This window comes from Schistocerca piceifrons, chromosome X (genome assembly GCF_021461385.2).
Source record: "Schistocerca piceifrons isolate TAMUIC-IGC-003096 chromosome X, iqSchPice1.1, whole genome shotgun sequence".
Classification (NCBI taxonomy): Eukaryota; Metazoa; Arthropoda; class Insecta; order Orthoptera; family Acrididae; genus Schistocerca; species Schistocerca piceifrons.
The window spans coordinates 399,977,447-400,000,929 of NC_060149.1; the positions used below are offsets into that span (position 1 = coordinate 399,977,447).

Consider the following 23,483-nt stretch of genomic DNA (forward strand, 5'->3'; position numbering starts at 1 on the left):
CATGTGCCCTATTTTAGTACCTGTCCCAAATTTATCCAAGTCTGCCTACCATGAATCCATAAGCATCCATATCAGACGCCAGACACAACCTTTAAAAACCCTGAAGATATACCTGGTATCATTTCCTTCCTTCAGCAGGCCATGTTAGATGCCATATCCACCCACATCCCTACCAAACTCATTTAACCTAGCCCCCACATCCTTCTACCACAGGCTCTCCACCCCCTACATGAGTCTCATTTATACCATACTTTCCAGACTTGTGGTCAGAATACACTTACATGCCACTGGCTATGCAAGGATTGGAAAGCTTCTCATCGACTCATATGTAGAAACTCCATTCCTCATTACCCACTCCCTCACAATAATGAATCCCCACCTATCGCCCTGAAGGAAGCTAATCACTATCTTTCCGAAATCCTCACAATTCCTGATGACCCTCTTTTCGACCACTCTCTTCCCTACAGTCCGTAAACATACAGACACCACTGTCCCGGCACTTGCTCCAAGGTTCTGATACTTGAACAATATTTGACAGACAGAAATGAATTCACTCATCACAACACAAGACATAAAACAAGTATTACACAAAAAAAGCAACGTTGCTCTCTGTCATGGTTGCATCATCAGCAAAAAAGTCTAAGGCTTCTATTAATGCTGTCTGTAAGGTCATTAAGATATAACATGAATGGCAAGGGACTCAGCACATTTCCTTGGGGTGCACCTGAACTTATTGCCACATCTGTCAACAACTCTCCATCGAAGACAACTTACTGTGTCCTCCCTACCAACAAATCCTCAGTCCAGTGGCAAATTTCTCTTGATACCCCATATGATAGTACTTTTGATAATAAGTGTGAATGTACTACTGAGTCAAATGTCAAATGAGAAAAGAGTGTATTGGGTTTCCCATGATCGATATTTTTGAAATCCATACTGTTTATCATAGAGGAGGTCATTCTGCTAGAGACACCTAATCTTGTTTGAGAGCAGAATTTATTTTAAGATTCTACAATAAATGAATGTCATGAATATTGGACAGTAGTTCTGTGAATCACTTTTGCTGCCCTTCTTGTCTGGGGGTGTGACATGTGTTTCCTTCCACCTACTGGGTATGGCTTTTTGTTTGAGGGGTGTACAATAGATTATAGTTACCAGAGGGGCTAACTCAGCAGCAAATTGGATATACTATCTAATTGGGATTTCATTGGGCCCTGGGGCTGTGTTCAGTTTCAGCGATTTCAGCTGTTTCTCAATGTCACTGACACTTATATCAATTTCATTTGTCTTTTCAGTGGAAAGATAATTAAATTGGGGCGATGTTCCTGGGTTTTTCTTTCAAAGGAACATTTGAAAACATAGTTAAGTATTTCTGCTTTTGTTTTGCTATCCACAATTTCGGTTCCTGTCTCATGTGTGAGAGTCTGTACACTAACTTTGGTGCCACTTACAGCCTTTACATACAATCAGAATTTCTTTGTGTTTTGTGCAAAGATAATCATTGAAGGCTTCATGCATTGCTCTATTAATAGCCAAATGGGGTTCATTCAGTTTCTCCCTATCTATAGCCCTATTATTTGTTTTACATACAATCAGAATTTCTTTGTGTTTTGTGCAAAGATAATCATTGAAGGCTTCATGCATTGCTCTATTAATAGCCACATGGGGTTCATTCAGTTTCTCCCTATCTATAGCCCTATTATTTGTTTTACACCTAATATGTAGCAGATTCTGTTTTTTTAGATGTTTTTCTACAGCTCTGTATACCATAAAGGGTCCCTCACATCAAACACTGCTCCAATGGGTGCATATCTATCCAGCATGTGGCCAAATATTCTTTTAAACTTGAGCCATAGTTCCTCTTTATGGTCCTGTCCTGAGCTAAAAATTTAAAGTTCCTCATTGAGATATGATGCAACTCTTTCTTTGTCTAATTTTCTGACCAAATAGTTCTTTTATTTGTCCTTCATACTTTGGAATACATTATTGCTGTAGCTGCCTAAAGGTCACTGATACCATTTTCGATGTGGACACCCTCAAAGAGGTCAGGTCTACTTTTTGTCATCAGATCAAATATATTTCTATTATGAGTGCAGTTTCAAACTATCTATTCTAAGTAGTTTTCAGGCAAGGAATTTAGTAACATTTCACAGTTAAGACACCCATCACTAACAAGTTATCGCAGTTGAATTGTGTATGGTGAAGGTCTCCTCTGATGATTAGAGTATTACTGAGGAACTTTTGTACAGCATCCATTCAATATACGCTCAAATTTTTCCCAAAAATCTCACTACTGTCAGCTTCCAGTTTTAACCAGCTTTCCTTAGCTTGTATTGCGTGAGCTTCACTGCTTTTTAGGAGCGCTTCAAATTCCAGCAATTTTTTCTGGATGCTATGGAAATTTTAATACTTTCACCTGTAGCGTGCTTTTCTTATCTTACACTGATATGTCTGAGTTTCCTACAGCTATTGTTACCTGGATGAGGTGTAGAGTAGCCTTGTGTGCACCCTACACGCAGTCAGACATCTGGGTAGCAGCCTCTGATGTGCAGTACAGACCTGACCCGTTTATGGGGACCCTACAGCTTTCAACCCAATGATGCAAGTCTACAAACTCATAACCTAGCTTGTCAAAGAACCCTCGAAGTCTCTATTTCAAGCCTTCCACTCGACTCAGAACTAAGGTGCCTCTAATTATTCAGAGGACAATGTTAAAACACTGGGAATGTTGAAACACTGGGAAAATGCTGGTATTTACAACCTTCTCTGCGAGTCACTGGAAAGGTCGAAGCATGAACTCCATGCCCAGATGACAAACAGTGTTTATACCAATGTATGCCACAATCTGTAGCTGGTTGCACTGTTCCATCAGTGACTGCCCGAATAGCCTTTCCAACAGGTAGAATCAATATCCGAGGCACACATACTGAATGCACCCTGGTATTTCTTCCAATCCCTTGCTGCCATTTACCTAATGGGTATCATTATTCGCAATATGTTTGAACTGCCAACAATTAGTCCTTTTGTGTTAGTCTCCCTTGACACAGGGCACAGCACGTTTCCCAACGGGTGACATGAGCCTCACCAACTCAGTTTCAGTTATCAGTGGAATGGCACCTTGAACCTGTTGCATAGTAGGATGGGTATTGCGTTTTCCTTCGTCCCTGTCTGCCCTATACAGGAGGTCTAGACCTGCCACTGACACACCACCTACAGTGAAATGAACGAGTAGTGACAGATTCTGTATTTCCTGCAGAATATACAGTATCGCCTGGAGAGGATAGTACTTGAGGTACTTCGGGTAACTCTGGCACATGACTCTCAGTAACTGTCTAAAACATCTGCAGCAGGTTCCAATCGCTTGACAGTAGTCAGAATGATTTCCATCTGCTTATGAACAGCAACTAGTTCAGTGGCGTGCCCAAGAGCAGCACACAAACTGGGCTGCACTGTACTTGGTGCAATATTTCACAGGACAGTAAAATTCTTGATCATATACCTTTTTTCTCGTAAGTATATAATGAAACTAAGGAAAACTGGTTTTGAACGAGGATACCATAACCAAACTCTAAAATGACTACAAGGTACAAGTATATCGCGGTACTCGCAAATGTTCGAAAATACACCGTATATTACAATACAGACGAGTATTGATACAATCAATGTGAGAGGATGTGGAAACATCACGAATAGTAGATTGTTAGACTCTAGAATCGCGGATCGGAGATGTCTGGTACACTTGGACTCACACAAAGGTAAATTCATAAGTCGACTTATGTATGTAAATACTCGTGCGAACTGCGCCGTGTTTTTTCGCTTAGCTGACTCTGTGACAACTTCTACACTGGCATGCCGAAGATGAATACTGCAGAGTAAATTTATATCAATCAAAATTGTGAAAGTTGAACTGCACCAACAAAGTACAACTTCCGCTTGCGACAGCTACCTAAAACGTCTTTGAATCCATCCTTCCGGCCTGCCATGTGGCCGAGCGGTTCTAGGCGCTACAGGTTAGAACCGCGCGACCGCTACGATCGCTGGTTCGAATCCTGCCTCGGGCATGGGTGTGTGTGATGTCCTTAGGTTAGTTAGGTTTAAGTAGTTCTAATTTCTCAGAGCCAATCCATCCTTCCCAGTGCATGCATAAACATCTGGATCAAAGTTTACCCCTCTCTGTGAACCAGTATGGTTTCTGTTTCAACCTCTCCTAAGATGACAAGCTCCTGTACTTCGCACATCCCCTATCCCGTCGACTTAAAAACAGGAAATCCGCAATTTTGTTATCCTCTAACCTTGAAGGAGTACACGAGCACGTATGGTACTCCGTCTCCTCTTCAAACTTGAGATTTGTGTACTTTCAGTTAACTATGTCCGCGTAATTGGGTCCTTTCTATCTAACTGTCCATCTTTAGTCACTATTAACAATACGAATTTCCACATGTTCTATGCTAGTCCATAGGATTTTGGTTACAGAAAATCAGCAACTGTGCTGCATTGTGAAATTAAAAATATTCGCTTCAGCTGTGACTTTGTTTTATTATGAGCACAACTGATATCAGGAAAATTATATTTCCATTTTCAGGTAAACAAATTTAGTACTCAGCTGTGAAATGGGAATGAAATAACAGTAAAGAGAAAACCATATTTTCTGCCATGCACTTCACAGTGGTTTAGGCTTTAGAGAATACCAGTTGATGCTGAGTCTTTAAAGAATCGACCTCCTATGTATAGAACAGCTTCACACTTCTGATTACTTTACAAAATGATGTGTCAAATATTTGACGTTAAACATGTAAGCGAGGAAATGTTTAGTAAAGGTTTGAAATTATGTTTAAATTTTGTAGAAAATCGCTCTATTATCAATCATGGGATGAGTGTATTTTGCTCTCTGTTTTAGGCAAAAGCTAGTTTTTCATACAGCTCAATGTTTATGACATCGTATCTCCTGAGCCATGTAAAATTATATAGTCTTGTAGGTATAATTAGTGCTACACGTGCACACTGTCAGGAAAATGTGTTGGAAATGCAATTAGTAGTGCAGGAGAAATATATTCAAACGTGATGCCAGTTTTACTGCGTGAACAGCGAAAATGTAGTACACAATAAATCCTTGCTCCTTCTCTCATTTTGTAGATGATATCGGCAAGGAATCGTTTCTTAAAGGTTTGAAATTATGCGTAAATTTTGCTGTAAGGTAATAAACGCTCTCATTCTCAAATTGTGGATGAATATAAGTTTGGTGTTTGCGTCAAGACATATATAATAGTAGTTTCGAACCGTAAGGAAAACTAGTTTTTCATGCACCTCAATGTTTATAACGTCATATCTCGTATACTATGTATCTTAGAATGATTTAATTTTGCAGTTACATTCACTGGTATATATGGATACTGTCTGCAAAAGGCTTTGCGAATACAATTAGTAGTAAAGAGGAAATGAAGTAAAACGTCATGCATGATGCGACAGTTGTATCGCATGAACAGCTAAAATGTAGTAAAATATAAACTTTTTTCCTTTCAACATTTTGTGGGTGGTGTCAGCAAGATAAAGTTTTACAAAGATTTGAAATTATGTGTGAGGGTTGTCTCAAATACTGGATGAAAATAGTCTGGGTATTTATGAGGGATGAGATATACTGCCTCAAAACATGTTCACTGTAACACTTCTCTTACTGTGTGGAACCTATCGCATTGTACCGCTTAATGAATAGACTATGTCTGCATTTTACATTTTTTAATTCGATATCTATTTATATGAAATACTGGAAATTAAATTTTTCTTCCTTACTCCGGTATAATCGCCCAGTAGTATAGACAGATATTAGATAGACAAAGATGTAGATCTTGAAAACTGTGCCAGTAGAAATTCCGATCGCTTTCGATGGTGATGGTGGGGGAATGCACGTACAAGTTTTCGTTCCCTGCGGAAAACACAGGCGTCTAAAGCTAGCGAAATGAGGGATGCTCAACTACCAGACCTACAGATAGATGGCTCTAGCACGTGCTGGCCAACGATCATATCATGAGTGACCGCCAGAGATCACTGGTTTCCGCCATGTCTGAATTTGGCAAACAACGAAGTGTCAAAACACGGATGAAAATGTTTTTCGTTCTGAGTCCTCATAAGTCTTTTATATTAGATGATCTAGATATCTACACATCAACATAATGAATTGTTTCTAATCTAGCGAGAAAAAACAGTAACTGTTCTGCTATGAAATTCCTAAATTCGAGTGTGTTTTGGAAGTTTGACAAGCTGACCTATAAATTGTTTACTATTAATTTTATGAGTGCTTTACTTATTTGCCCGTTTTAAAACACTATTTAAGATTCAGTGGGGTCAACAAATTACCTCACTTGCCAAAGCTTTTAACAACAGGTATAATTCGGAAAATCAAGGGTGGAAAACATCTCTTGAAAAAAAGTTGACATCGTTTGCATAGGGGCATCTTAACTGACTACAGAAATTAAAACTGAACTATTAAAGTATTACTTACGTATAAACGGAACAAATTGTTATTTTTCTTTACCTGAAGTGACGCATTACCGATCTGCATATATGGAGTGATCCATGATGATGTAGGAAGTGAAGGAACTTGTTGAAAATAACATCGATTACAGCTGTTAGTTTTAGGTTGGGGTGTCTTAAAACCGTAATTTTCCAGTCTGACACCCAAACAATGACTGGTACCATGGTTTTATTTTAAAATTGAATTCAAAACATGTCAAGCAAAATTAATTACACTATGAATTACAACCATGGAATTTTATTTCTGTGAATCTTGGTTCCAGTCTTTGACATGGTGTCAATCACTGAAATGACTGGTTGTCAGTATAGGGCCCAAGCAAAAACCAAACCTGAAAGTGAAAGATGCAGAAGCTGGCCAGACAGGCACTTCAATGGCTGCTACAATCTGTGTGAGACAAGGGTGACATTATATTGCAAATGTAGTGTAAAAAGTGCCATATTTTGTGAATTTGTCCTATACTGACAGGACATTCTAGTTCAGGCCATTTTCTTATCTGCAAAAGTACACTAGTCAATACCAGAGGCACAAAGGTAGTGCCAAATTACAAACTATCCAGTAACAACAGAAGTATGGTTGGACAATGTACAGTAAATAATATTTAATAACCTGAGAAATTAAGAATTGGTATGAAGAAATAGAACAGTATTTGGAAAGAGAGTAACATTTTGAAAATAACAGAGGACGCAAGTAAAGTTTTCAGTTCTTATGAAAACTCGCTTAATTTTTTCCCCCCCTCTCTTTTCCATTCTCAAGGGAAAAATGTGATATCATAAAAGTGCATATGCTGCTGTAAAGCTTGCTCCTCCTAAGAACATGATTTTCTCCCATCTCTCTCTCCCCTCCTCCATGTGAAGAGTATTACTGTAATAATAGCTAATAGCATACCAAGAACATGAGGGTGCCACAGTGGAGATTTGTTTTCTGGTACAGACGTCTGATACAACTACTTCACAGCAAAACTTTCTTTCAATAGGTGTGGTACCAGTGCACTCCCATAGGATAACAGAATATTATGTCCTCCAGGAATCACATTGGGCACACCACATACAGAATAAACTGTACAGCAGTTACAATGTTTTGTGAGCAAGTAATACCAGTCAGTACCATTAACTTTAACATAACTCTTCACTCCCATAATTACCTGCTTATATGTGTGCTTGTACTACAGGTTATTGGTAAAGCAAATACTAATTGAATGGGTCTTCACACTTTTAATACTTAGCAGAAATTCTGAAAAAAGTAAATTGTTTTATTACTGTATCACCTCTATGGTGAATCAATGGGTACTGCCTGGTTTCTTTGAACATTTAATAGAAGCCTTCTTCTTACCTGCTATTGATAAAGAGCTATTCCAAGTTCTGTATAGAACAATCTCTCGCATTTTTCATGAGGTTCGTTATTCTGTACACTAATATTTCTTCTTCTAAATGGTAAATAATGCATTCAGACAAAGTTAACTAGCAAAAAGTGTAACCATTGTTACATAATTTTTGTGCAGTAAGATTCCTTAATGTTAATTCCTTCCTTTGTCATCATAGTGGTGATTTAGAAACATTCTTTTCAAAACTTATGCAAAGCCTAGAACAAGTGTCATCCCTGAAAAGTAATATACTCTTGTGTGGTGACTTGAACATTAACACAGCTAAGGCAGATGAAACCAGTAACACTTTTCTGAATATTCTGAATAGTTTTGGCATGTCCTCTTTAGTTAATTGTGCAACAAGAATAACCAAACACTCAACATCTACCATTGACCATGTAGCTACAGATATAGGTGGGGAAAACTGTGTCATAACTGTCAAAAATCTTGGACTGTCAGATCATTTATGCCAAATCATAAAAGTAAAAGCTTCTGTAGAAAAACCAGTAAACCTCCACATGTTTAAAAGAGTCTACTCAGACGCAGCAATGCAAAAATTTTGCTTACAATTAAGACATGAAAGATGGGAAGAAGTATATTCAGAAAATAATGTGAATCAGAAATTCTCCAAATTCATGTCGGAGTTTAAGATAATATTCGAAGAAGTCTTCCCCAAAGCACTAAGTTCTACTGGAACATCCACCAAAAATAAGTGGATTACCACAGGAATTAGAAAATCTGCCCAAACTTTTAAATACCTAAACTCTATAAAAAACAACAACAGTGATCCAGATTTTCTTCATTACTACAGAAACTACAAAAAAATCTATAGGAAGGTGCTCAATGTTGCAAAAAAAAAAGGCCAATGATAGACTAATAAATCTAGCTAAAAATAAAAGTAAAGCTACATGGACTATAGTGAAACAAGAGACAGGAACAGCAACACAAAGGCAAATAAACACCCAAATCAGGAACAAAGAAAACCTAACAAGTACCCCAAAAGAACTAGCAAACTTTGTTAATTCTTACTTTAGTAGTATAGCTACAAAGTTACAGGAAAATTTTTCAAAATCTCATAATCCACGAACACGGGAATATACATCAAATTCAATGGTATTGCTACCCACTACTGAGGAAGAAGTATGTAATGTGGTAAGGAAATTAAAGAGCAAAAATTCAGCAGGTTTAGATGAAATTCCAATGTCTGTGCTGAAAAAATGCATAAATAGTATCAAAGCCCCCCTAACCAATATCATAAATGAATCTTTCAAAGCCGGTTGTTTCCCTGATTATCTGAAACATGCAAAAATTTTACCTCTACACAAAAAAGATGATGTAGAAAACATTGAGAACTACAGGCCAATTGCCCTACTGTCATCATTTTCCAAAATAATAGAGTCCATAATGAAGAACAGACTTATGAGCTATCTAAACAAATACAACCTTCTTTCAAATGACCAATTTGGTTTCAGACCAGGCAGAGATACAGAAATGGCAATAGCACATTTCACTAAAGTGGTTCTAGAAGCACTGGATGAAGGCAACTATGTATCTGGCATATTCCTTGACCTGTCAAAGGCCTTTGATACAGTTGACCACCAGAATCTATTACTTAAGTTAGAAGCACTAGGAGTAAGAGGGGTAATCAACAAATGGTTCCATTCATACCTTAAAAATAGAGTACAGTGGGTAGAGATCTCGCATGTCTCCAGTAGATCAAAGTTCATAGAAAAACACCTGTCAGATCCACAGCATATTAATATTGGGGTCCCTCAGGGAAGTGTGCTGGGTCCGGTGTTGTTCTTGATTTATATAAATGACTTCCCACAATATATCCGACATGGAGAGAAGATATTGTTTGCCAATGACAGCAATATTATAATCACCAGTGAGACATCAGCACAAATGTTGGAAAATTGTAATGAATCACTGAAAGATGTCTACAAATGGTCTACAGAGAATAAAGTGACCTTAAATATTAAGAAAACAAATAGCATACGCTTTAGAATAAACAGAAAAAACAGTCCCCCAAAGTTAAAGCTACATAACACCTCTGTAGACGAAGTGCCCACCACAAAATTCCTAGGGTTGTATATTGACAGCCAGCTTAGGTGGAGTGAACATGTTAAAAAACTCACAAAAAAGATATCTACAACGTGTTACGCAATTAGAGTTCTCTCCTCAGTATGCAGCGATGAATGTCTAAGAACTGTATATTTTAGCTATGTACATTCAGTCATAAGCTATGGGATAATTTTCTGGGGAAATAATGTACTCAACTTACAAACAGTTTTTAAAGTGCAGAAGAGAGCAGTGAGAATTATAACTAAAAGCAGTAAGTGGGCTCACTGCAGAGAACTATTCAAAATACTTGGTATTCTAACTGTTCCCTGTTTATTTATGTTCCACACTATAGTATATATAAAGAAAAATATAGTGAATTATAGTACAAACAGCATTTTACACTGCTTTCGCACAAGAACAAGCCACTGCCTTCATCTAGATAGGAGAAACAAGCATAAGACCCAAAAAAGTTTCTTGTATCAGGGTGTAAAATTGTATAACAAGCTGCCACAGGAAATCAAAGAAATTAACAGCATGTACTGTTTCAGAAAAACTCTTAAACTGTATTTTCAGGAACACTGTTTTTACACAGTAAGTGAATATTTAAATGTTTGAATGTAATTTAAGTGACATAATGACATTGTATTGTATATTCTGTAAATGTATAACAAGCTGCACAGGACATCAAAGAAATTAACAACATGTACTGTTACAGAAAACCCTTAATCTATATTTTCAGGAACACTGTTTCTAAACAATAAGTGAATATTTAATTGTTTGAATGTAATTTAAGTGATAAATGTCATTGTATTTGTATACTCTGTAAATGCATATAAAAGTGTCAATGTATCTGCAAAAATCACTGTATCCAAACTGACAACATCCATACATTGCAAAATGTCTACGGATGGCTAATCAAATAAATAACTTGATAATTTCAGTTCCGTATGGGACATATGAACTAACAAAATGAAATGCTTTTATTACTATGCCCAAACAAAATCTTTTTAACATGCAGTACACAGTTCAAATTAGCAAAAAGTGTAACCATATAATCAAGGTAAATGATGAAAATTAGGCATATAACATGAATACTGAAATTTCCTAGATTTCCAAGTGTAACTGTAATCACTGTATTCTGTACTTTGTAGTGCTAGAAAGATAATTCTATATGATTATTTGCATTCTTCTGCCCCCCTCCTCAACACAGGAAAATATAATAGAAAGACCTCCTAGCAAAATAATGATAAAATTCAGAAAATTAGGTTTTCCCTGAATCTGGCCCCCTTATTCTAGAATGGTTCTAAAGTAATAAGAATGCTTATGATCAATTGGAACATGGTGTTCATTCTAGAAAGTATTAAAACAAGAATTAACAGAGTAACAATTTTATTGCTCTTATGTTGCAGAGTATCCACAAACATTACTGTTTGAAACATAGGTCCACTGCATACTCTATTAGATGACATCCATCCTGTGATTAAACTTTTTCTTGGAGTGAAAAATTCAAGTTAACATAGTTATTGAGTGAAATATTTTCTCTCACTGAAAGCCATCTGTCAAATAAGTCCCAGAACATTTTTTTTCATTAATTTCACACAAATTACCTGTTTTTAATGCAAGTGCATATTTTGTAACACCAAACATCTTAAAATAAGCTTATATAATAAACAATTATAATTTTGTTACAATATCTACACAGGATGTAAAGAGTTAATTTTACTTCAATGTGATTCATCCTTTGAAGTTCATCATAACACAACAACAAATCTATGGACAAAATAGTTTTAAAAAAATCTGTCCAAATGTCACACCCATCTGCATGGAATGTCCCATTACACAATCTTTTCCAATTTGAGCACTATACATGATTAAACAATATGAGTTTATTTAACTTCTGCCTTATACTTGATTTGTTGTTTAAAATTTTCTCAGCAGACATTTTTTTACATATGTTTTTAAGCATATGCAGGAGTACAGGGATGCAATCTTACAAACAAGTTGAGTCTGATGTAAGTCCTCAATCCCAATTTCATTATGGTAATCATGACCAAGAGCAGGAAATGGGTAATCTACAAATTTATTTTTAACACAATGCAAAATCTTGGCCTGTATATATTTCTATCACATATCCCCAGCAATCACAAACATCTGAAACAGTTTCTCTGAGTATTCTACAACAGAGTACATACAGTCACTTGTTTTAACCAATTTCCCCCAGTTAACAAAATTTACAAATGCATTTTTATTGGTCATATTGGGAAAAGCACAGAGCGCATCACATTCTAATGCAGATTTAACTACTGGTGGCTTCAGTATGCGAAGACAGTCTTCGTATGTGATCTGCCTTGAAAGGCGCAATGACACATACCCTGCAATATAATAGAGTATGTTTTGCTTGTAAAATGAGAACTTAATCTTATCATCAAGAAGTGCACACCACTTCTCTACTTCATTTTCTGCAGCACTTTCATCACTTTCTACTACATGCTTTCTTGCATGAAAATCATAAACAGGTGGCAAACAACACACATTAAAATTTGAGCAATTCCCATTCATTGCAGTGACACTGCTACCCAAGAGCAACTTTCTCATGGCACATTTGAACTGGTATGCATTTGGATTGTTGTTCCAACCACCTCTGGACCAAATGCAGGAAAAAAAGCTCTGTGTGGTCTTGTGACAGTTTATGTGTTAGCAAATACTTCAGAGGAGATTCAACACGAAGCATACTTGCCAGAGCTATGTGTCTGACAGATTGCGTATTGAAAATTATCCCAAAAGCAAAAGTATTTCTTGCATGGAGCAGCAACGGAACACCATTCATTTTTAAGCTTTTGATATAATTTTCAGTATCTCTGAAAATACTAAGACAATAAGATCGGTTGTCAAGTCTCAGGGGGCTCTTATACCCTTTACCTAATGGATTTCTGGAGTTCAGAATATCAAAAATCCTATCAATATAATACAAAAATTCTACTGTTTCTTCACTTTCTTTAAAATTTGGATCACCAACCCTCCTCAAAAACTCTATACTATCTGCCACACTAGAACTCAAAGTCTGTGCAGCTAATGAAACATTCATTTTTCTATTTACATAACTTATATGTTGTCCTGATAGTTTGTTGGCAAATGTCATACCTTCTTCTTGTTGTACCTTGTTCAATTGCTCAATGAAATGCCATTTAATAATTCCAGTTGGAGACTCAATAGCAGATACTTATGCTAGAGCATTTCTGGCTAACTTAATCATATGACACATGTCCAAGATACAATAAACATTGTATTTTTCCACAGAGTGAGGAAAATGGCTTTTAAAATCACCCTTGGAAAAAGTTGGAGCTATCACATGTAACACACCAAACCCTAATGCCAGAACTATGCAGCCTCTCTAAAGCAGATTTTATCAATGTGGCCTGATTATTTGCCTGTAAACTGTTGATAAAGAGGGTCAACAGAAACCTCCGATCTTACTCGTCGGCTTTGACCCGTGACGTAAGCGTGTTGTGGTGTGTGACGTCATTACGGCGCGGAGTTTGGTTTGTGATTGTGGCGTGTTTGTAGATGTCGTGGGGGTGTTTGTCGTGCCCTCTGGTGGTGTGTTCATGGTTTACGTTTGTTTGGTTCGTTGGGGTCAGTTTGCTGTTGCTCAGTGGTGAGTGCTGTGTTCGTGGTTTTGAAGCGGAATTTGTATTAGTGAGTTAACGGTTTTGTGTGATGGTTAATGTAATGGTAATTGCTGTACGTCGGGTGAGTTTGTTATTGAGTGTATTCGGTTGTGGTTTTTTGTTCAGGAATGGATATGAAAGACCGCATGAATAGTGTTCGGTTTTTTTTTTGTGTTGGTGGATGGGATCGGGAGATTCTGTTGAGCTATATAGGTCAAGGGAAGTGTTCGATCCCAATTTATGGGATCGTGAGCTGCTGTAGATGTATGTAGGTTTAAGGGAAATGTTTGTTTGCTATGGTTTGTGGTTTTTTTTTTTTTTATTTTTGTATTGGTGGATGGGATCGGGAGATTCTGTTGAGCTATATAGGTCAAGGGAAGTGTTCGATCCTAATTTATGGGATCGGGAGTTACTGTAGATCTATGTAGGTCAAGGGAAGTGTCTGATTCTGGATAAGAATGTGTTTTTTTGTATTTGGTCAGTTTCGTGATGTTGGTTTTTTTCGTCGTTTTGCGTGGTTTTGTATGGGGGTCGGTGGCTACATTTGTGTATATTTAGTTTCTCCCCACCCAAAAACCCCCAATTTCCCACGCTTGTCCCGTTAGAGTCATTAGGCTTTTTGTGAAACCTGTGTATTTCAGTGTTTATGATACGTATGCGATGTTTTTATATGCGCCATATTGGAATTGTCGTTTATGGTCGTTTCCGCCATATTTGTGACGTCATGGGTCAAAGCCGACAGGTAAGATCGGACGCTTCTGTATTTCCGTTAAAGAAATATGCAATTGGACATTTAAATCCGCCTTTAATAGAGACAAGCATGAAAACCAGAGCCTCAGATGCCTCTATTACTTCTTTTGACTGATGCACTTCCCCACCAAAGTTTAAAAAACCTGTGTATTGCTTAGTTCCTTGGTCCCAAACTACTTGCTTCCTAATTTCCATACTGTCTACAATTAGACATGAATCACTGAACTGGTCCCTTAGAATTGGGTTCAAATCAATGTACTTAAAAACACCTTTTAAGAAGCCAGGTTCACAGTCTACACTTGCCACCCATTTGACGAGAGAGAGTTTACTAAATTGCACACTTATTCCACTTGTGTTCCTTTCTGATGATTGAGGAAGTTATGTACCTTCTCAGGAAGATGCCCCTTCTCCTTCAATGAACTTATGATGTCACCCATGGAAAACACTTTCTTCTCTCTTCTTCGAAGTTTTTCACGGACGCACTTCCGTTTACGTTTTAATTCGTGCACAATGTCTGAGAAAAAGTTGCAAGTTTCGGGCGCCCTGTCTTCCATTTCTACTTTCGACTGTATACCACAATCAATTACTGAAGAACCAACTGCACTCTGAAATAAAGAAATAATTTCGTTATATATGACTGAAAGAGCTCAAGGCTTGATGAAAAAATATTATATGAAAACTTTGGGGGGTGTGAAAACATCCTTATCTAACGTTTACGACACAATTCGCAGCTTCTGCATTGGATAAATGGGACATGCTTTTCACGGAAGAATTCTCATTGACAACATTCTCCACGCAATCAGTAGCTTCTGCTGTGGGCAAATCGAGCACAGATTCCATGACAGAACGCTAAAAACACAAATATGGACCTGTATTACAACATTGCTTAGACCTATGTTGCCTATTTGTGTCCGTACGAAATAAATTCACAAAAGTAAAAAAAAGCACACACACAGCAAGGAAATTAATTAGCTACTTCAAATGGAGAAGCATCGTTGTCACTCAAAATCCTAACAACATGTCATCGTGGCTGTTTATTTGGTGGCATCGAATGTGTCGGAAAGTCAAAACATGATGGCACTGCTTCGGGTTTGAGACGTTTCTTCCACGTTCCAGGGCTCACTACGTAATAATCTTGTCGGAAATGGTTTCCGCAAAGAAAACTGCAAGATATAGGATTAAAACCTTTCCGCTTCACGGAAGTAATCCACTTCTTTAGCAGCTCTGGGTGCTTTAGAGGAAACCTGTTCAAAAACATCGAATTAGCAAACGCACTGAGTCTGTATTTTTATCGTATTGTACCCGTAGTCCTATTACCTGTGAAATGGTAAGTCACTTTCCTTACTCCATCACTTCGTACAATTGAAAGCGGAACAAGAAATCACCATTTCGATAATCCTTAATTCCTTATACACCGTACAGACCGAGAGAAACTTCTTGTCAAATTCGAATATGGCGCACAATACAGACGACAGTAATCAGCTGGTAGAGCCATCTATCGGTAGGTCCACATCCCTCATTTCGCTATCCAAACGCCTGTGCGGAAAACGTGCTGAAGAGATCGACAGGGAGGGAAGAAGTTCGAGCTGTATTGGCGTCTGCGTGACGTACCGACGAACTGGGAGTTTCAAGTTTGTAGTGAAGCTGGTTAAGTTAGAAAATGCAGTACACGTACGCGAATTAGGTATGGTGTAAAATAAATGTGGTAAACTCAATATCTGTGTGTAAATAATACTGGGAAATTGATTGCTATGTTGAATTCCAGTAATTTGTAGCCAGAACCATTTTATGTTTGGACCTTACGGTGTTTGTGTAAAGTTTCAGTTGTGTGGATGACACCAGTGCTGCGTATAGCAGTCAGTTAATGTGCTTTGGAGCTGTTATTGTTCGGACGGCGATTATAGTGAGTTATTCGCAATTGAAATATAATAACATGCCAAAGAATTGGATGTATTGAGGCTTTGCAGACACCGGTGTTATGAAAAAGATACACATCGGAATTATCGTTGTATTTTGTGATCGTATTCAGTAAGATAAATATATTTACGTTTTTTGGACTCATTCCCGATACGAAAACGAATCAGTCATTCGTTGGAACACCAATTTGTCAATCCAACTCGCAGCCGTTGAACTCAGTAAAGCGCCTTATGTCTTGTTTTGATAAATGGTTTGGTAATGGTATTAACAGGTGCAGAATAAGAATTATCGTTTTGTGGTTAAATAAATTTTTAAAATCATTAGCAGCGCTGTATGTAGTAAAAATAGGTAGTATGTACTACCTGCGGCTTGGTTGTCAATAAATCGTAATCTAATATTGTATTGCTACTAGTTTATAGGCCAACAGAATTTAATTTGTTTCTGTATAGGATTAATTTCCGACGCTATTGTCAACTATATAGGAGCGTCTAAAATTTACCGTAATACAGTGTGCAATAATTGATTCTGGTTTCAGAAGTATAAGCTGTCTATTTTTGTCAGATTTTAATCGCAATCACTATTTTAGAGGTATCAGCTGAATTCAGTTAAGGCACTCTACAGTGACATTCTTGAAGTCGACTCTGTTAAATTATTAGGTATGAGCACTTTCTTTATTTATGAAGATTTTTGTGAAAGAGTGTAGGCCCAACCAGTCATCTGATTATCAACCTAAGTTCCATCACCAGTATTGCTGGAAGTAATGATGATTTCACTCAGATAATCGTGTCTCAGAATTGTTTTTAGTTTGATTGTTATAAGTCATAAGTCAAACTGATTTTTGTTGCTCAGTATGTGAGAACATTGGTTTCTCGGTTACCAGGAGTGTGCAGTGCTATTCGACTCACCAGATCAAAGAATCTGAGTTGTTGCCCGTTATCAGGCCATTGTCACAGGAGCAAGAAATTAAAAAAAAGTAATTTATGTGTATAGGACGTCGTACAACAGATCCGTCAGGAAGGTAAGACAGTTCACACACATTCTGCAAAGTTAAAAGAATCTTGTGAATTATGAAGTTGTGGTTTTAATTTTGTTTCATCATTTTACTCTTACAGTATTTTAGACATTCTCATTTGTGTGCAGTTAATAAATTTTTACATAAATAGATATAGTAACTCTAGAATTATGCCCTTTATTTGCAGATGAGTAATTATAATTTTGTATATAAAGTTTTCATTAATCTTAGTTTAGACTTTAATGAAAATGCTGATAGTGTCCTCACCTTTCTTCTAGAGAGCTGTTCCCAACTATAACTATACATATAATTTTTTTTTTTTTTTTTTTTTTTTTTTTTTTTTTACTGTGGAAAGTGTATAGTAAAGTATCGTTTGGTCTCCCATTCTCTAAAATGGATATGTTGCATGTGGAAAAAGGTTACCTGCTTATGTACATACTATGATTAGTGTGTTACGCTGTAGTTTTTGTATGTTATATAAATTTTGGGGAGTAATATGTTCATTAGTGTGGTAATGCATAATGGCCCCACCAGCCCAGTCTCCATTGCCTTGGCATCTTGGTTGTGGTGCCACACCGATCTGCACCACAGCATGAGGTTTGTGTTAGGTTGGAAGTCGACATTTTGATTGAGAGGTAACAAAGCCAACATGTGTGAGTGTGAAATGATTACAGTAAAAGATCTGTAGCAAAGTCCATTGGGGTTCCCCTTTCATATTTCTGTATGGCGCAGGTGTAAACGTTAGCCTCCGCTACTGGTCAGTTTGTCACAACCAGACTTCCTGCTTTCACATTCATTGGCTTGGCCAACTCTGAACCAGTCAGTCTTCGTCAAACCAAACCTAGATTTCAGCTTGTGCTGCAGCTTCTACTGTCATAAACAGAGAATAACATCCTCTAAACAAATTGTGTAATGTTTGTTGCTTGATCAGACACTTGCCGACCTAGGAAATCTTTGTTATTGTATGTAGGTTTCTTTGGCTCCAGATGCATTTCCGACTGCACGATAGTAAGTGTGACCGAGTGTAACATGTTTGTGAAATTTTTCAGGCAGCTGTCAATTCAACTTTCACACACAACCAGTTGAAGTTTTTAAAAATATGAATTCTGGTCCCTCAGCGTTGAATATTTGGGTAATTTTTTTTCCCCCTAATTCCAATGGAAGTAAGTACTTGACTGACTTGTCGTGCATAATCAGTGACCATAACATGGACAGTATCCAGTTTGAAACATAATGCAGCTTTGCTATCAGTCTATTGATTTTACATTCCCCTGAAAAATAAGTCAAATGGTGTTTTTGTGAGTATTTCTCATATGCTTGAGATTACTGTATGGCATAGCTCACAGTGATGGATGACAGTAACAAAGAAATTTCCACATGAGAGGGGATCTCACAACTTACAAAATCGTTGATGAAACTGCAAATTCTACATGAACTTCGAATAATCATTGCAGACCGATGTGGCAGCTTAGAAAATTTCATTTGGGATCCTGAGAACTACTAAAATAAAATTTGCTACCCATTGATTCATGGAAATTTGGAATTTGAACCAGGGTATCATGGGTAAATCATGTTATGGGAGAGGATACCTCGGAGTTAAGTTGTCGGCCTTATCTTTATAGATGGCTACCTCATTTTAACTTTAGTGATCATTGGCAGTACATATAGATGACAAAAATTAATGCTGTTATTCAATGACTACAGCTGTCACTTTGACTGTACCTGTCAGTCTTGTCTGCTTTCTATTACTGTTTGACATAATTAGGGATGCGTGATTTCCCTAAATCGCTCCAGGCAAATGTCGGGATGGTTCCTTGGAAAAGGTATGGCCTAATTCCTTCCCTAATCTGATAAGACCGATGACCTCGCTGTTTGGTCTCTTCCCCCAAACAACCCGTAATTAGGGATGAAGGGTCTAGATGGTCTTCCATGAGTGTTATAACCATTACATTTGGAAGTCAATCAAAATTCTTTTGACTTGCTTTTCGTATATGGTGTACTGTGCTGGCAACACTTCAGAGGGTGGTCTAGTGGGGGGGGGGGGGTCAACCGAAGCGTCACATTCCACCCATCGGCTTTGACACGTGACATAAGGCTGTTGTGTATGATGTCATGACGGTGCTGAGTTTAGTTTGTGAGAGTGATGTGTTTGTAGGTGTCATTTTGATGTGATCGGTGGTGCTCTCTGATGGTGTGTTTGTGTTATGTGTTAGGTGATTTTTTTGGTTTAGTTTGCATGTGTGGCGTGTTTATAGGTGGCGTATTGTTGGGGTTGGTGGTTCTCTCTGGTGGCGTGTTTATGGTTAGCTTGTTACGTGGTGTAGGGGGTTCATTTGCGCGGTAGCATTGCGCGTGTGTGGTATTGGTGGTGACCGTGCTTTCAGCGGGATATTTTTCAATGAGTTAACAATTTTGGGTTCATTATGTCAGCGTTATTGTAGTTTTTTTTTCCTGTTCGCTGTGTGTGAATTTTGGTAAATCGCTTTGTTTGTCTTTGGTAGGTATGGATATGACTGACAAGGTCAACAGTTTTTTGGTTGTTGGTGATGATGGAGGACAGTGTGTTGTCTCTGATCAAATTTCTTAAGCTATTTGGCCTGTTGGCTGAAGTCATGATGTGTTCAGTGTCTCGTGAAGAAATGAGGCTTACTAAAGTTCCGGCAGCTTGGATAACAGGTCAAGGGAGATGTTAGATTCAAATTTTGATTTTGTAGATGTTTTCTTTTGTGGTAGGATTAAGTGTGGTGGTGATGAAAGCGTGGTATTGGTAGTTGCTGATGACCTATATAGGTCAAGGGAAGTGTTAGATTCCAGTGGATATAGTTTTTAGTTGAGTTTGGGAAGGTTGTGGTCGTTTTATTTTGTCGTTTGGTTTAGTGGTGTGTGTTTATTTTTAGTTTTTCCCCACCCAGAAACCCCCCAATTTCCCCCACTTGTCCCATTAGTTTCATTATATTTTTGAAGGAATATGTGTTTTACTGGATCTATTTTTGTGTTTGTTGTCATGGTTATGTAATAACGTCATAGTCGTGATATGGGAGTTGTTGTGAATGGCTGTTTCCGTCATATTGGTGACTTTATTGGTCAAAGCATACGGGTGGAATCGGAAATTTCCATTAACCTCTAGTGGCTAGCGTTGCTCGCTCCGGATCACGGGTTTCCAAGTTTGATTCCCGGCTGGGTTGGGGATTTTCTCTGCCCGGAGACTTGGTGTTTGTGTTGTCCTCATCATTTCATCATCGTTCGTGACAGTGGCTAGATTGGACTGTGTGAAAAACAATTGGACTGTGTACGGGCACTGACGACTGTGCAGTTGAATGCCCCACAAACCGAACACCACCACCACCACCACTTCATAGGGTCCCCTCTTGGTGACCTCTCTGAGTGCGATTAATCTTTGCTAGACAATTGATTAGATATGAAATATCAGCTTCCATCATACTTAGCTGGACCATATGTCAGAATGCCACAGACTGTGTGTGACTGAATAGTGTCCATAGTGTGGAAGTTGATATTTTTACCCATGATAAATTCCTCATTTCGTCTTTTTTTGTCCTCAAAGAATACAAAAGCAAAGCTATTTTTGTTTATCCATAGAACATAAGTGCATGTACATTTCAGTAGCTGGATAACATTGCAGATATAGGATAAATAGGTAGCTATTTATGAAAAGTGAATGGTGGTGGTGGTGGTGGTGGTGGTGGTGGTGGTGGTGAGTCCACAGACTGGTTTGATGCAGCTCTCCATGCTACTCTGTCCTGTGCAAACTTCATCATCTCCCAGTATCTACTGCAACCTACATCTTTCTGAATCTGCCTAGTGTATTCATCTCTAGGTCTCCCTGTACGATTTTTATCTTCCACGATGCCCTCGAATACTAAATTGGTGATACCTTGATGCCTCAGAACATGTCCTACCAACCGATCCCTTCTTCTAGTCAAATTGTGCCACATATTTCTCTTCTCCCCAATTCTATTCAGTACCTCCTCATTAGTTATGTGATCTACCCATCTAATATTCAGCACTCTTCTGACGCTTAAACCTATACTGAATGTTAACAAATTTCTCTTGCCATAGCCAGTCTACATTTTATATCCTCTCTACTTTGACCATCACTAGTTATTTTGCTCCTCAAAGCAAACCTAATATCCTCAGTAACACCTGGTTTAATTCAACTACATTCCATTATCATTATTATTTTGCTTTTGTTGTTGTTCATCTTACATCATCCTTTCAAGACACTGTCAATTTTGTTCAGCTGTTCTTCCAGGCCCTTTGCTGGTCTGGCAGACTTACAGTATCGTTGGCAAACCTCAGAGTTTTTATTTCTTCTCCATGGATTTTGATTCCTACTCCAAATTTTTCTTTTGTTTCCTTTACTGCTTGCTGAATGTACAGATTGAATAACATCTGTGACTTATTAAACTGATAGTTCGGTAATTTTTACACCTGTCAACACCTGCTTTCTTTGGGATTGGAATTATTATATTCTTCTTGAAGTCTGATGGTATTTAGCTCGTCTCAATCATCTTGTTCACCAGATGGTAGTTTTGTCAGGGCTGGCTGTCCCAAGGCTATCAGTAGCTCTAATGGAATGTTGTCTACTCCCAGGACCTTGTTTCGGCTTAGGTCTTTCAGTGCTCTGTCAAACGCTTCTTCCAGTATCATATCTCCCATTTCATCTTCATCTACATCCTCTTTCATTTCCATAATATTGCCCTCAAGTGCATCACCCTTGTATAGACCCTCTATATACTCCTTCCACCTTTCTGCTTACCCTTCTTTGCTTAGAACTGGATTTCCATCTGAGCTCTTGATATTCATACAAGTGGCTCTCTTTTCTCCATAGGTCTCTTTAATTTTCCTGTAAGCAATATCTATCTTACCCTTGTGAGATAAGCCTTTACATCCTTACATTTGACCTTTAGCCATCCCTGCTTAGCCATTTTGCATTTCCTGTCAATATCGTTTTCGAGACATTTGTATTCCTTTTTGCCTGCTTCATTTACTGCATTTTTATATTTTCTCCTTTCATCAATTGATTTCGATATTTCTTCTGTTACCCAAGGATTTCTACTAGCCCTGGTCTTTTTACTCACTTGATTCTCTGATGCCTTCACTATTTCATCTCTCAAAGCTACCCATTCTTCTTCTATTGTATTTCTTTCCCTCGTTCTTGTCAGTCGTTCTCTAATGCTCTCTTTGAAACTCTGTACAACCTCTGGTTCTTTTAGTTTAGCCAGGTCCCATCTCCTGAAATTCCCACCTTTTTGCAGTTTCTTCAGTTTTAATCTATAGTTCATAATGAATAGATTGTGGTCAGAAAGAATAGATCTAGAAAATAGTGTTACTATAATTAGAACATTGAGCAAGTAGTAGTGTGAAAAGACAAGGGGAATCATGGTCTGATCATCTAGATTTAAGTTTTCTGTGGTTTACCAATATCAGTCAATGTGAATACTGGGATAGTTGCTACAACAAGACCACAGAATAAATCTCACTTTCAGACTGTAAAAATAATGAAAATGTGAAAGTGACATTCTGGGATAGGTTTTGTGTTGCAGAAAACGAATACATAATCAGGTGATATAATACTTGAGTAATTTTTGTTTCTTTGGTACTGATGTAAATTATTCAGTGATTTTTGACATGAGCAGGAAAGTATATAGCTTGAAATATGGATGTACATGTTAAGGTATACAATACAAAAGTCTGTCATATTTTTAAGATGACAGCATTACCGTTCCAAAGCCAAGTGCTGTAATTTCAGAAAAAGTTCCAATGTGATCATCAAGGAGTTAGCTGAAATTTTGTGTGAACATTTGCATATGTTCCGAATGAACATTGGTAAAGTTTCATGATGATTAATTCAATACTTTGGAGATATAGTCATTTGTTTGACCCGATAGTGTACCTACACTATGTGATCAAAAATGTCCAGATGCCTGGCTTAAAATGACTTAAAAGTTCATGGCGCCCTCCATCTGTAATGCTGGAATTCAATATGGTGTTGGCCCCCATTAGCCTTCATGGCAACTTCCATTCTCACAAGCATATATTCAATCCGGTGATGGAAGGTTTCTTGGGAATGGCAGCCCATTCAAGGAGTGCTGCACTGAGGAGAGGTATTGATGTTGATTATTGAGGCCAGGCACGAAGTCGGCATTCCAAAACCTCCCAAAG

At 37.8% G+C, this 23,483-nt stretch overlaps 1 protein-coding gene across 3 annotated transcripts in view; it reads left to right on the plus strand.

The window, feature by feature from the left end:
• Positions 1-15,891: 15,891 nt before the first annotated feature.
• LOC124721259 (casein kinase II subunit beta-like) overlaps positions 15,892-23,483 on the plus strand; it is a 76,613-nt gene continuing 69,021 nt past the window's right edge. Inside the window, exons 1-2 of one of the 3 annotated variants that reach the window (XM_047246133.1) lie at positions 15,893-16,055; positions 17,169-17,306. In XM_047246133.1, the coding sequence (XP_047102089.1) occupies positions 17,269-17,306 (38 nt within the window). In that variant the 5' untranslated portion in view covers positions 15,893-16,055; positions 17,169-17,268. Of the gene's footprint in view, positions 16,056-16,145; positions 16,275-17,168; positions 17,307-23,483 lie in introns of those variants that run through there. The other 2 variants (XM_047246134.1, XM_047246135.1) reach the window with 2 other exon arrangements.